This window comes from Nomia melanderi, chromosome 12 (assembly GCF_051020985.1).
Source record: "Nomia melanderi isolate GNS246 chromosome 12, iyNomMela1, whole genome shotgun sequence".
NCBI lineage: Eukaryota > Metazoa > Arthropoda > Insecta > Hymenoptera > Halictidae > Nomia > Nomia melanderi.
In genome coordinates, this window is record NC_135010.1 from 6,611,893 (window position 1) to 6,628,044 (window position 16,152).

A 16,152-nucleotide genomic window follows, 5' to 3' on the forward strand; every position below is an offset into this window, starting at 1 on the left:
TTATCAACTGGATCAGTTTTCACTGAAGATAATCGGAGCATCCCAGCCTATGTCTATCTTATTTTGCCTAGACGTACTTTTTGAGGGTACTTTCTTATGGGAAACTTAGATACAGTATCTCCCATAAATACTTCAAAGCTTTAGAATTCTATCTCTTTGTCAAACAGTGAGCGTAAACGTTCCATATTATTATTAATACAAATTATTTTGTTATTTAATTATTTATATCCTTATGATTCATATTCTTAATATCATACAATAGCTGCAATACATTCACAACTTTAATTATCTATTCTTAACCCTTCAAAACTTTGGTAAGAGAAATTATTCCCAATCACACTCGCAAAGTCTACTTCACTGCTACCAATTCTCCATACCAAAAAAAACTACAGGAATAAAATGAATGCAATAATTGAGTCACTCGGAAGCCAATGCAGTTAAGTTCAAAAAAGAAAAATTGAGAAATTTAATATTTTGGCTTCGGAAATTACACAACATATTCAGAAGCTATAAAAAGAAGGGCTTTCTAAACTAGAAAAACGGAGAAACAAGTAAATCCTGCAATAACTAACAAGAATATTGTTTATTCCATTAAAATTCACAGAAACAGAAAGTATCAAAAAATCGACATAACCGCACTAGTGTCTCAGCGACTCAATTTTTGACCGTTTCAAATTACTCGAATAATTATGAACGATACTGTACGCGTTGCGAGACATTCAGTACACGAAAGTAAACAACGCACACGGTGTCACGAGCGAAAGTGTTAATAACGGTAGCGTGAATGCAGGTTTACCCTCGGATCCGACAACATGGCGCGTTTCCACGAACCGTCGCCGCGTTTCCCCGTAAAAACATCGGGTCAGATGAAAGGAAAATGTCTGCGGGCGCCATCCTTACGGCGCATCCTAATGCCACCGGGTTACATTCGAATGCATTTATTCGCGAATACGCTGCGACGAGCACTGTCCTTTATTTTGCACTGTTTTATCGCCGGCCACGCGCGTGTCGGACATGAATCTTCCGAGATTACTTTTTTTATTGTTACCGGCGATCCTCCCAGCGCTGCGTTAAATACAAATCTCGAGCGCGAGGGATTGTAAACAATAGTGAATCATTGATAACATTGCTTCGTATACCGAGGGAGAAATTTAGTTTCGATTGAAACCTCAGTTAAGGATCTAAAAGGCTGTTGAATGCGAAGGAAGCGTGTTATAGAAACTCATGTGTAGAAGTGGATCGAAAGTAATTGGTTTTCTCGTGATATTGATGGAAGTAATAAAAAGATAGTATGAGAGTTTAATAGATTACTTTATATATTGAAAAAGGATTTAAAATTGAAGTTTGTTATTTTTGTAATAGATTAACTTATATAGGAAGAAAGGATTTAAAATAGAAGTTAGAACTACCGTACCAGTGAAAATGACTGGTTTCGGTTTCCTTGTTTCGCAGTTATTGATATCGTAACACTAAAGCTACCAGACGGGTTAAAATGACCCATTCCTGACGTCTTTTTTTTGTAATTATTAAAAAGCTAATAGATGTTTTACTAAAGAATTATTGAAGAAATTGATTTAGTAATGCACAAACTGAATTAAAAATCAATTCAAGGCTCGATAGATGCAATCTTAGAGTTTCTATACAGAAATTTCCAAAAGTCAATTTAATTGCTCGATAGTTTTAGTGTTAGAAATTTTGAATATTCGAAATGACCTTGAAAATAAATAGTTCCACTCGAATAATATAACCAATGTCCAAAGAAGTTACCCAGCAGTTCTCCTAGATTTAGTAATACGCAAACTGTAAATACATTAAAATCTCAATAGGTGCAGTCTTAGAGTTTCTATACAGAAATTTCCAAAAGTCCATTCAACTGTTCGGTAGTTTTAGTGTTAAAAGCATTAAATATTCGAAATTATCTTGAAAATAAATAGTTCCACTGGAATACTACAACGAATGTCCAAAGAAGTTACCCGGTAGTTCTAGTGTTAAAGGCATCAACTATTATCAAAAATCCCACATACTGCGCAGATAGTCCACGACACACCCCGTTCTTTATTTCCCGCTGCCATTTCGCCACGCGCGTGTCGTACATGAATCTCCCGTGGCTGCTCTTTTTATTATCGACGATCCCCGCTGTGTTAAATACAAATCTCGACGGAGTCGAAACGCGAGGGACGACGGACGTGCCTGAAAGGGGACGTGGAACGAGCCGCCTCGTTGTTTTGCGGCGGACGTGGTGCGTTGACATGACCGGCGCACGTGTGTAATGTCGTTGTTCCCGCGTTATGCTGCGTACAACAACAACGCGGTTACTGACTTTTGCACATTAAAGGTGGCGCACTCTGTAGACACTTATTTGACTACATACACGAACAACCTCTGATTCTATCACCAGTACATACTTATTGACACTGGGTTTATAACCATTAATCGATGACATGAATTTTATAAACATTATTTAGTTAACGTTCACGTCGAGTTTGATTGATTTGATAAGGCAAATGTCTATTCTGATTGTGTATCTTTTAATCGTTGATGTCCAAAATCAAAATGAACGAACGTCAATTTTTCTAAGGTATAATAGAATAAACAGTAATTAATGAAGAATTATATTTATTAATACGTTCCGTGCCGTGTGTACCATTTACAATACATGCGAAATTTTGGTAAGTAAACAGTTTTTGTGAGATTTGTGTTAAAGGACAGCGGTACACGTCGCGAAACAGCGAAAACTGTGAGATAGTGAAGAAAAATGTTAACGAGAAATACATTGTTCTTCACGTCTATAAAATTTTAAAATACAATTTTTCAAAAGGTTCAAATTTTAAGTATACAATAGCGCACACTGTTGGAATGCGAGTGTCAGGTTTTGTGCTGATCTGGCTGATAAACTGACTATTTTTGGTGTTATGTACAGGGATATGTAAAAAATCTTATTATATCATTGTAAAGATAGACAAAGTTGAAGTATGTTAACTCACTGTACTCGAGATTCTTCGTGGCTATATATTACAGCTACTCGAAAAACTGTCTTGATGTTCGAAGATTACATAATACGATTTCAAGTTCATTGGCAGCGATGTTTATGGGAGCGTGTCAGTTTTCATTTGTCGATCTTTTTTTAATATTTTTTTAGTTTAAGCTCGGTGATCTTCTTTTTGATGTGATAAACTGACAATCTAAGTTAGCTAGAGTTCTAGAGTTCTAAAGTTCTAGAGCTCCAAAGCTACAAAGCTCCAAAATTCCAGAGCTCAAAAATTCAAAGTTTCTAAGCTTCAAAACTTCATACCTCCGAAGCCCCTAAATTGCGAAATTCCAAAACTTCAAAGGTTTAAACCTCCGAAGTTCCAAAGTTCCAGAGCTCTAAAGTTTCAAAGTTCCAAAGCTTCAAAGTTTCAATCCTCCACAGCTCCAAGCAACAAAATTTCTCAGCGTCAAAGCTTCATACCTCCGAAGTTTCGAAGCCCCAAAGTTCCAAAGTTCCAAAGCCCCAAAGTTCCAAAGCCTCAAAGTTTGAAAGTCCTAAAGTTCCAAAGCCGAACAAATGATTCGATACAATATTGGCTTCAAATTAGTATTTAGATTCTCCACCTACTCGTACGGGCGGCTTGATATTTCGATCACGATAGAGGCGATGGAATATAGGAAACGTTCCCCGAGCCAAACGGACGGTCGCGGGCTCGAGCACATGTGCCACGGGACTGTACCTACCGTTTGCATATCAGAATTAGATATGCCATAGACGGTTTCTGAATGAAACGTTGAATTATTCAGCCGATTTCCCGGTCCGCAAGGTCGGGACGCGGTTCGTCGCGTTACTGGAATCCCTTCGCGATTTTCGAAATGCCGCCGGCACGCTCGGAAACCTTCGTGTGGAACCAGTGGACAGTTCTTTTATAGATCTCCGCTAAGCCTCGACCATTTGAAACTGTTCACCTAACATTTTCATCATGGCAAACTTAAAAACATTCTTAATCGCCACCTTTGTTTCTTCTACACGCTGTTTTCTATTTTAACTCTTTATCTTATAATTTCATATTGAACTCATAGAAAAAATTGTAAATAATATTTGATAAATCCAAATATTATTCAATTCTGAAAAAATTAAACACTATTTTTCTGTTATTAATGATTGTGTATTACAGTAAACATAACATGAAATAAGCATTAGATGAATTCGCTTTTAGAGTAAATTATTAATCACAAAAGAGTTCTAATAAGTAATAAACTCTGGAAGAAGTTTTTTAAGTAAAAGTAACCTTGGGCATATTGATGTTTTGTCAAAAGAAATAGTAAAAGTTCGGTAAGGATTACTTAATTGATTTCTTTTCGAAATTTGTAATCCACGATTGTTTCTTGTTGTCTGGTGCGAAACGCAATAGACGTAGAATGTCCTGTGACGTGTCGCGTTCGATGAACATTACGGTAAATGTCGACGCATGCGTTGCACAAACGTATCGAACTGGACCGTGAAATTAGAAATTCGGGCCTAAGAAAAGGCAGAAAGGACTGTGTCACGGGTTGCGTCAACATTCATCTGTGAAAGCGTGATCCCGATGCAATTGCTGTACACTTGATCGCCCGGTAAACACCGTTCCCATCGAGGAATGAATGCTAATCGAATCTTGCGACGAAAACGTTGGTACGCTATGTATTACAGAATTTCGATGAATTTTTACTGTTATTTTTGTAAATGTATATCACTAAGACTATTAGAAATTATGATAATTACTACTGTCTTTTGGCAAAAATGGTGAAACCTCGAAATCCCCAAAAAATTATCGAATAAAAAGGATTGGAAACCCTTTGATACCATACAGCCTCTAGAAACAAAATTTCTTACATTTATAGAACTAATTAAGACATTCAACATTCAATGCCTAAAATATTCAATTATCAACGGTCAGATAAACATAGCAAAAAATCCTTTAATTATTTACATAAGAAAGACAAACAAGGAAAATCCTTTCAATGTCTTAATTATAAAATCTATTTATAGTTAAAACCAAGCAACGACGATTATAAACGTCAAACGCAGACAAATTGCACCTACAATATAATTTAGGAATAAATTGCTTCTAATAAACATAAAACTTCTTCATTTCTCTTCAATTCTCATGACTATAATATTCATTATATATTTCATTGTCAAAAGAATTATTATTATTTGGGATTTCAAGACAACGTGTATACTTGCCAAACGCAGTCGACTGTCTAACACTAAAACTACCAGACCAGACAAAATGACCCATTCCTAATTTCTTCTTTTCGCAATCATTAAAAAGATAACGAATGTTTCTCTAAGAAATTATTAAAGAAATTGATTTAATAATACGCAAACTGTAAATCAAGTAGTCTCAATAGATGCAATCTTAGAGTTTCTATGCAGAAATTTCCAAAAGACAATTTAACTGCTCGGTAGTTTTAGTGTTAAAAGCATTGAATACTCGAAATGATCTCGAAAATAAATAGTTCCACTCGAATACTATAACAAATATCCAAAAAAGTTAGCCAGTAGTTTTTCTAGACTTAGTGATACGCAAACTGTAAATCAATTAGTCTCAATAGATGCAATCCTAGAGTTTCTATGCAGAAATTTCCAAAAGTCAATTTAACTGCTCGGTAGTTTTAGTGTTAAAAGCATTGAATACTCGAAATGATCTCGAAAATAAATAGTTCCACTCGAATACTATAACAAATATCAAAAAAAGTTACTCGGTAGTTCTAAATTCTTCTTCTAAATTTAATACTGCGCAAACTGTAAATCAATTAAAGTCTCGATAAATGCACCCTTGGAGTTTCCATAGAGGAATCTGAAAAAGTGAATAGAACTGCTCGGTAGTTTTAGTATTAATAGAATTCAGATAGATGAATCGTTCAAAGGATCGCTAGCGAACGGCCTCGAAAGAGACGAGCCGGGATTCTCAAAAATCCTTTATCTAATTATGAAATCGATTTGACTTCAGGGTGACGGTAGTCATTAATTCGTTCCGGTGATCCGCAGATTGAATTTAGAGTGGCCGGTTACATTGAGAGCGTGTACATGATCGAGGCGAGTCGAATTGCTTCCTACTGGCACCCGTTCCCAGCCGCTTCCGTCACTCGGCCGCATAAATCCGCGATGCGAGCGAACGCAGGCACGTGCCTATACGTGAGCGTGTTTTATCGAGCCGATCGGACGAAATACTCGGAAACGTGTTTCCACCTCGCTTTTCTGTATCTCTGACGTTGGGCCGACAGCGAGCGCGAGGCGCACTCGCGTGCGGAACACGTGCCGCTGATTAATCGAGAAATATGTCGTTATTAGATCGGTCGCAGCTCGTTCTTGCAGTTTTACGTATGTTCTTGTGGAATTTTTCTGGCGCAATGAAGCTTGATTTGTTGGGATCGATGTAAATATGATTATGAGAATGTTGACTCTTTTTATTGTGGAATGTTTTACTATTAAATTTGCTGCTGATTGGTTTTGGAGTTTTGTGGAGTTTCTTTTTCATAGAATGGTATAATTCATACAAATTTTATAACGTAAGTACGGTTGTGAGAATGTTCTTTATTTATTGTGGAATGTTTTATCATTAAATTTGGTGTTGATTGATTTGAAAGTTTTGTGGAGTTTCTTTTTTATGGAATTTCTGGCGCAATGAAGCTTGATTTGTTGGGATAGTTATAAAAATGTTACTTTCTTACTGGCGAATGTTTTATTATTAAATTTGCTGCTGATTGGTTTTGGAAGTTTATGGAGTTTCTTTTTTATAGAATTTCTGGTACAATGGAACTTGTACTATTTAAATATAATCGATGTAAATATGATTAAGAAATGATTCTTTATTTATTGTAAAATATTTTATTATTAAATTTATAGAATTTCAATTGTAATCAATATTTTATTGTTGTACGAAGTACGAATGTAATATATAATAATTACAACAGTATAATCTGTAACAATTGAGAAAAGAATTGAGGGAAAAATTCATATAAAGTATAATCAAAATTTATATATTTGATTAAAATTTTTTATATATATATTTGTTGAACAAGTATCGAATATTACTCTCATTTTATACTCCCACGAATTTTGTCAATGATTCTTTGAATTATAAATTACCTTAATTGAATTTGTTTTTACAATATACGATCATATATCACAATCGCGCTGTGATGCTGTGTAAAAATGATATCCTGGAAGGATTCCAACAAATCAGCAACAATTTTCTCCCACTTTACATCCACTTTTCCTATTGTATCTGATTCAACCTTGTTCTTTCATTCCCTTTCTCCATTCATCCACTTCTCTGTGTATTTACGCACATCATACAGTCACCGATCGCTTCCATCATTTCCGATTCCTTTTCAAGATGAATAGGAGAAAAATTCCTTGTATCATCTTGTTGTAGAATATAAGAACGTAGCACTTACATAACGTTAGTAATTACCTAGAACGGTTTTACGCGTTTTTTCCATAGCCAAGTAGGCAGATACTTAGAAAGGGAAGCATGGAATATTTTCCATGATCAAGTGGAAGAAACTCAAAACTCTACGACTACAAACTATAGTAGCATTATAAATAGTTTTATTCTGAATAAAACAATGCGAATGTTAAAGTTTTCACTTAATCGAAGTCAAAATTCGTTGCTATTTAAATAATTAAGCTTTAAAACAATGAACAATTACAACAAATATTACTTTTCTTTTCTTTCTAACAAAATATTTAACGATTATTTATGAAATAAGTGAAATCAATACAGTTGCAAAATAAATCATAAATCAGGAGATTAATATATTTTGTGATTACAAGTCTCTCTCGATATGATACGACTAACGAATAAATATAAACGTTAACCCTTATTTGTGATTGACTCCTAGTTTCCGTAGTTATTTATCTACATATACATTACTTGCATTGAACTATACTAAAATATATGTAGAAATATAGATTAAATTACAATTACAATCATCTTAAAATATATCAAGTTAACACGTTGACTGCCACGGTGGTCACCGATGTCCGGAGCTTCCAAATTATTTGACAATAATTATAATTCGTAAGATAACTGGGGTTGAGTAAAAATGCTTAATAATGTGAATAACTTGATTATAGTGTAACCTAATAATTGCGTACCAAATAATTGCGTACCAAATAATTGATAAATGTTCCTGTTTATTTTTGCTACAAAGGAATAAGTGACACATGAAACGCTAAAGTTTTTCGTGGCAGTCAATGCGATAAAATAATATCATCATCGTCAGTAAAACACAAATAAAAATTCTATTGTATATGCGTAGAAATGTAGACTAAATTACAATTACAATCATCTTAAAATACAGCAAGAAAATAAAACCATCATCGATCGAACAGAAATAAAAACCCATTGTCCAGATAGCAACTCTGGAGCAACGAAGCTGATTCAGTATTAATCACCGCCGATAAGGATCACAGTTAACGTGATTTCGGAATAGTCGGCCGAGCTTGAGTCAGATCGATCGTCGATCACTTCCCAAGTTTCCGATCCCGCCGATCCATCGGATTCCTAAGCGATCTACGCAATCGTACGATCTACGACAGATAGTGGACCGCGGCGTCACCGATTCAACGAGAACGAAATCTTCCATGGAAAAAGGCAACGAATAGGGAAAGAAGATTCAGCGGGAATTGTGCGTATATCGTTGCATCGTGAGTCATTCATTGACTGGCGTATATTATTTTTTTCAAGTCCCGGTTGCTAAAAAGTGACGCATTTTTGTTGAGGACGCATTTCCGTTGAAAAGACGCGGAAACGATGCACAGTTCTTGATTTAAACGATTTGGTTTTAATTAGAAGCGACAGTTTGTCATAGTTTTTAAGAAATTGTATGTGGGGATTACTGATTGCACTTGATCTTTGAAGAAATTATCGTGATGTTACGGATACGTTTGTTTTATAGGAAGTTGTCAATTTTTTTAGAGGATATTATGTTTCAAGAGATAATAATTTGAAAACTAGAAATTATATTTGATCTTTGAAGAAATAATTATATTAAGAAGATGTTGGTTCCATAGAAAGTTAATCAACTTTTCTGGAAAATATTATGTTTCAAGAGGTAATAATTTGAAAACTAGTGATTATACTAGATCTTTAAAGAAATTTCAGTAGTGTTAAGAATATGTTTGTTTTATAGAAAATTAGTCAATCGTTTAGAGTATATTATGTTTCAAGAGATAATAATTTTGTAATAGAAACTATACTTGTTGAAGAAATATTTATAATATTAAAAAAATATATGTGTCTTAGAAAGTTAACACTTCTTCAAATATTAAATAATTATTCTAAAAATCACTTATCTTTTTTATCATTAAACTTTACTTTGAACATATTTTATTTACCCTTATATTTCCTTTACCAGAATATAACATAATCAGTTATTTTTTCTGGATTTAAATGAATAATAACATTAACTAATCTGTATTTCGCTCATAGATTTTATTTTCATTTATATGAATCTTTTCGACGTGGAGTGCAGTTGAACCACTCATAGATGTGTCTTGTCAAGTGGCCTTTAGTCGAGGATCATCGCGTTGCATTTCAATCGAACGGAAAAGGGAAATGCAGCCGCGTCTTGGAAACCTTGCGCATAATTACAGGCGGGCCAATTCCTTGCATAGGAATTATTTATTTACTGGACCGATTTCCGTCTGCGCGTAACGGAAGGACGACCGTGACGACGTCTGTACACGGAGAGATCTACAATGATAGAGGCCGTGTGTCGTCGATCAAATTAAACACTGAACACGTTTCAATGATCTCATGATCCTTTTGGAACTTCTGTGTCATGGAATTTTTTGAATTTCCTTATATAAGTTAAAATTTGACTGACTATCGTGGAAGGATTTCTTAGGTACCGTAATTTATCATTTCCGAATTGATTTATCACTCGTCGTAGAGTTACAGGTACATTTACATATTCATCATTTCTAAAATTCTTGTATCAGAAACATTCAGCAAAGGAGGACATAGAACACTATAAAAGATAAATAAATTCTTTTGAACTTAGAACGAAGTGTGTCTTCCAAAAATTAAAAATTTGTAAACAGATAACACAATCGTTTAAAAATTAAAAATTTGGAAAAACAGTACATTTCTCCAAAAATTATAATTTTAAAAAATAACACATTCCCCGAAAGTTCAAAATTTAGAAAAAGGACGCATTCCCCAAAGGTTCAAAATAGAAAACCACGAACAGGTTCCTATAAAAATGAAAAATTTGAGGAAAGAGTTCAAAAATTAAAATTTACAAAAATAATACATTCCTCAAAAAATTCAAAATTCAAAACAGACAGCATATTCCTTAAAAATAAAAAGTTCCAGAAACAAACACAGTCCTCCAAAAATTAAATACCTGAAGGAACATCACATTTCTCCGAAAATTAAAATTTTGAAAAAGCACATTTTTCTAAAAATTACAAATTCGAACAAGAAGGACCACCATCCCGAAAAAATCACGAATTTGAAAAAGTAGAACAGACTCTTCAAAAAATTAAGAACTAAAAAAACAGACAGCTCAACATGCGGGTTACAAAAGTCGTCATCATCGATCCAAGAGAAACCCGCCGCGGGCAGAAGATAAATTTCCGTGGCGATCCATGACGCATGCGTCCGCGTTGCTTTCGCTCCGGCCGGCCGAGGAATTTCCATAAATGAAACGGGCCGATAGAGAACGTCTGCCCCGGCTTTCTGCGGCACGACCAATTACTTAATTGTAACAGATTTCCTGTCGACGCAATTGCGACCGCACGGGCGGACTAGATTTCTCGTAATGATAAGCACACGCGCGTCTGTACGTACGGCTTGTAATTTCCCGATGATGCCGATGGGAAACGTCTAATACGCTGTTTTCGCGAAACGAGCGATTCTCGTTAGGAGAATCCTATACGCGGAACTTCTAACGAGAACAACCGACGCTTTGTGATCCAGATTAAAGTGCGCTTGGGTTTTTTTAATTAAACTTTTTAAGAATTTAGTCATGTTTGAAGTTTTCTGGAGGATTATATCTGGTGTAGAATTCCGCTTAAATTCAAATGCTAGGTCACCCTATAAATCTCGTTTCTCATTTTACGTTGTAAGACAGATTTGCATTTTAAAAATGGCATTAGAAAATTAATCGAAAAATAGGAAAGGGTTATATGAAACGATATTCAATAGGTTGATGAATAAGAAAATCGATTGATTCTTTTTCGCTAGAAAGTAGCATAAACAAACAGAATTACTTATTGTCTGATAGAGAATAAATTGAATAAATGTTTATTTTACTATTCTGTATATTATTTTTAGCTCTTCACTAATTAACCCTTTGTCCTATGATTTATTTCTCAATTGTGATCGGTACAACTACTCTCGTTAATGATTCATTGGTAAATGAACAAATTGTGATGCTTTTTCTATGTCCGCCTTTATTCGAAAGTGAAATTTAAATATTACACAATTAAAACATTTGTCTAATTGTCGAGATTGCGAGTTTAGGATTCGCGGCTCCTGTCAAGATAAAGTCTGGCCGAGTACGTTATATACTCTAGAATATACATACATGATTATGCGGCACCATGGCGTGAAGATGATGCACAATATCCATCGAGTGCAGCATAAAAGAAGAAGCTCTCGCGAGCTGTCACTGGGACCGGTGTAAAACTCGAACATAATGATGAGCCGCGTTATCTTTAATGAGAATCATTCGGGAACCAGTCTCAGTGGCAACGGAGGGGTCCATTTTTACAGTAAAGGGGACAAGTTTTCCGAGAAATCGCCGGAGACGATTCCACGTATCCGAATGACCTAATCTGCTCACATTCTCTCCTCTCTATGGCGAGTGAACCAGTTATGCAGATGGGGCTCGAGCTTCTAATGATCGAATACCATGGTTCTCTATTTTTGCGAGAGTTAAAGTGGCTCCCTTCGAAGTTTCCATCTCGGAAGAATGAAATATTTTCAAGAAGAATTTCGTAACTGTTATAAAATAGTTTTCCTTTTGAATCGCTGATCTCCTCGGATTATTTAAAAATTCTTGTTGGAATGACTAATCCTTGAATCGGACGCGAACTGCAAGTTTTTCTGCGGATTTTTATGCAAATCTCAGTTTCTTTGGCGACTGGTTTGTGTGAATGACCAGGGAAATTCAATGGGTCCTTGTAATAGCGTATAATTTATTGCAGATTGTAGTAGGTACTGATAAAATGTAATATTATCAATATCACATTATATCAATATTAATGGTAATATAATTTAATATATTAATGAACATTTATATTGCACTGTATTTGAATTGTAATTTTAATTATGATATGTAGTCTATTGTAATTGTAGATTATAATACATATTGTAAAATGTAATCTATATTATTACTGAATAGAATAAAATGAAGTAAATATTTTAATTCAGTTTATTATCACGTGCAATATATATGTATTTATAAGAAAATTAAGCAAAAATTGTATTCCTATTTTTTGTTATCTGCTATTATACACTGGATTCTTCATATTTTATCATGAGAATGGAAATATCCACTTAAATATCCACAGTTTGCTTGTAAGTATAAAAGATTATTCTGTATTATTATATTATAGACAAGTATATATATTTACAAAGGTCATCATAATTGTCTTTATAAAATAGTTGATGTAAAGTTGATATAAAATAGCAGATATACAAAATTTGTTGTAATTCAATTGATTCAAATTGAAATAAAATATCTTTTGATACAAACATATTTTGCGACAGTGATACATGCACGTGAGAACTCATTAGGCATCGTTTCCGCGACGAATCCTCCTCGATTAGATCATCTATGAATATCACACGAACGGGCCCTCCTTTGATGCATAATTGAAGCAGTTTACTTGTTGCGCCGTAAGAATCCGTGATTATTGTATCGATTATTCTCGCCTCGCGTACGGTTTGCAAAAAGGGGCTCGCTTTACCTTTCCTTCCTCCAGGAAATTCCTGCATTATGTAAAAGCTTACCAAAAAGTCTCTCGTGACGCAATATATCGGTCGATATTGGTTATTTTGGTATAATAATACTGGAATCTGTTGAATTATATAATAAATTCGCGTTTCAAAAACATGAGGAATGAAATAACAGAGGAAGAAATTAATAGATTTAAGTGACGTAAATCAATATTTTGCCATCTAGTCGTTTGTGTCTATTCGATGTAACAGGTGTTCAACTTTTATATATCTGTTTTGAAGGGAATTCCTTCTGGTTTGTTTTTGCTAATATTTTTTTGCAAGAAATTGAAGGAAAGAAAACTATTAGTATCAATCAATCCAGCCTTTTCATTAATTTTGTTAATCGTTTCTAAAAATTTCATTATTTTTAATTCACTTTGTTAATCTTTTCTGAAAGCTGCATTACTTTTCATTAATTTTGTAAATCCTTTCTAAAAGGTGCATTATTTTCATTAATTTTATTAATCGTTTGTGAAAGTTTAATTAAATTTCATCAACATTATTAATCGTTTGTGAAAATAGAACCATCTTAACCAGATAACATGAACCAAAAAGTCGGTTTATTTGAAAAAAATTGCACAAATTTTTCTTCAATAAAATAACTAATATCACAGTATGATATATTATTTGTTAATAATTATTCGCCATTTTTAAATACATTTAATTATTGTATTTATTCCTATATTATAATATTATTAAGAAATGAAAAGACACTTTTGCACAGGAAATATATATATCTCCCAGGAAATAATGCAGTGATGGAAAAACCATGTTAATAAAATTCACGGAGAGTGGAAATTCGACAAGGTAAATAAAAAATCTTCATCGCCATTCGCCGGAATTCCATGAATCACAAAGACAACAGCAAAATGTTATGGATCACCGATATCTCAAACCAATTGAGAGCGCAAACAATGATCCACGAAACTTAATACAAGAAAGGATACTGACTCATTAAGAAACGCGTGGGCAGACTGATCACAGACGTCTACATAGCGATTATAATTGACTTTAAACATAAATACCGAAATATTTACGTAAACAGGAAAATTGTTAACTGAACTTACGTATCCTCGATACGTTCTCAAAGCATATTGAAAATAATTTCAATCATTTGTACCCTCAAAATTATCAAACAGTTTCAACTAATATTTCCCATACACAATTAAAGCACTGCATATGTTTATGCAAATCCCTATACAAACGAATGAAAACATTCATAACTTTTAAAGAAAAATTTTGAAGATTCTTATGAGCTATAAATACATAAAAATCCTTAATCTACTTTTTATTACAATTAATTAGAATATTATCAAAGTTGAATCCTACTCGATTTACACTTTTCAGATCAGTCCGTTGGAATGACCTTTTAACTAATTATCACCGTGAAGATTATCTTGATCGAGACTAAGCTGAATAACCAAATAGCAAAGAAATAAATAAAAAGTAAGAAAAATCTAAGTTATAAATGAAAAGATCTATTGTCCACTGTCAACAATCGAGTCTAATTCGAATTGCGGTCACAATCCTCGAATCGATCCCTTAGCCCATTGTTGCAAGATAACCTTGACCAGGACGAAATTGAATAACTAAAAAATAATTGAACAGACAAATGAGATAAAAAGAATGAAAATAGTGTGAGCTGGCAAGAATGAGTCTGCAGATCGATAGACGATTAGAATTAGATGCCTCCAATGGCAACAAAGGTAGAAGGAGCTAGGGGTTGGCCCATAGATGATTCTTTGGGCGCGGCCAGCCACGTGATCTTTTCGGGTCTGATGTCTTTCTCAGTCCCCCGAGATCAAGTTCGTTTTTTTAATTGCAAATTCTCGACACCCACGGCGGGAAGTTTGTGTCCTGACCCTCTCCTCGTAACGAATGTCCCTTCAGAGGAATGTTAGTCCACTAGGAGGACCAGAGAAATCGATCGATAAATCTCGACGAGTTCGCGATCGTACAACCGACTAATGGCGGAATAGTGGGATGAGAAACCGATTGCTGCGATTTGGGATCGCGACATTGATCTGGAATCACATAATTAGTAAGTGGTTCATAGTTGATTGATTATTCGTTTCGCTGGTGAATTATTCATTTCGTTGATTCATTAATCGTTTAGTTGATTAATTATTTATAATAATATCTGATAAGTAGTCATAATTTTCATTTCTGCAATTTTGATCAATTTCAGGAGATTCTGATCGCATAGGAGATCATTTTAAAATTTGGAGCTACAGTATTGTAATAATTGAAAATTAGAAAAAATACAATTTTTAATTGTTATAATATTTATGTTATAAATGCTACAGATACTGTAATGCTGGACAGGACGAATGAATTATTACAAATTTTCTAATTTCTAATTATTGACAGTATAAAGACATATCTTCATGTTCTAGAAACACCATATGGATTTTACTCCCTTTCTCTTCGAAAGTCTGTTAAGAGATTTAAAATATAATAGACAAATCTTTCGGTAACCACAGAAATGCTAAAATATTGAGTGTACCTAATTATTCTTTATATTTAAATTCTATTTATTATTTACGAGTGAAGCAACACCGAGCTCCATGAAGAAGAAAACAAAGAAAATGGGTAATCAAGAGAAACAACAAAGGTACAATTATCCTTATCAGGCTGTCCGTGACTTTTTCAGGTATTCAACGAACAAATGGGAAACTCGGGCAATTCGTACAAAGGCAAAGACAAGAAAATAAACAGATTTCACAGGAAACATGTTCGAGGTCCATGAAGAAAGCTGGTTTCAAGAGAAGTGGAGGATCGAAGCGCCTCGAGCACGTGCCTCGAACGAAACGTGATAAAGCCCGACGATAGGAATTCCTTCGTGGGATCCGTCGCGCGTTTCTGAAAACATAATGATTTCTCGGGCTCGATAAATCAGATCCGAAAGAAAGACCGAACAAAGGAGTGATTAAAAAAATACTCGGAGGGAACGATTCGGTGTTAGAACTTTATGGCGACGCAACTTCATACTTCCTTAGAAACTGCACGAAACGCTATTCTATTTTCATACAAAATACCATGAATAATTTATTATACGCCGCTGCCATTTCTCATCCGATAACTTTATTTAATCTCCGCATCTGGCTTTCAACTTCTAACCGAAAAAGTCTCGAAAGAATATGTAAAGAAATGTTTGATCTGTCGTAAAGAA

At 34.3% G+C, this 16,152-nt stretch overlaps 1 protein-coding gene across 1 annotated transcript in view; it reads right to left on the minus strand.

Moving 5' to 3' along the window:
- Positions 1–11,643, minus strand: part of LOC143175142 (uncharacterized) — a 165,524-nt gene extending 153,881 nt beyond the window's left edge. Inside the window, exon 1 of the mRNA XM_076372637.1 lies at positions 11,563–11,643. Within this exon, the coding sequence (XP_076228752.1) occupies positions 11,563–11,619 (57 nt within the window). The 5' untranslated portion in view covers positions 11,620–11,643. The remainder of the gene's footprint in view (positions 1–11,562) is intronic.
- Between the last annotated feature and the right edge of the window lie 4,509 nt (positions 11,644–16,152).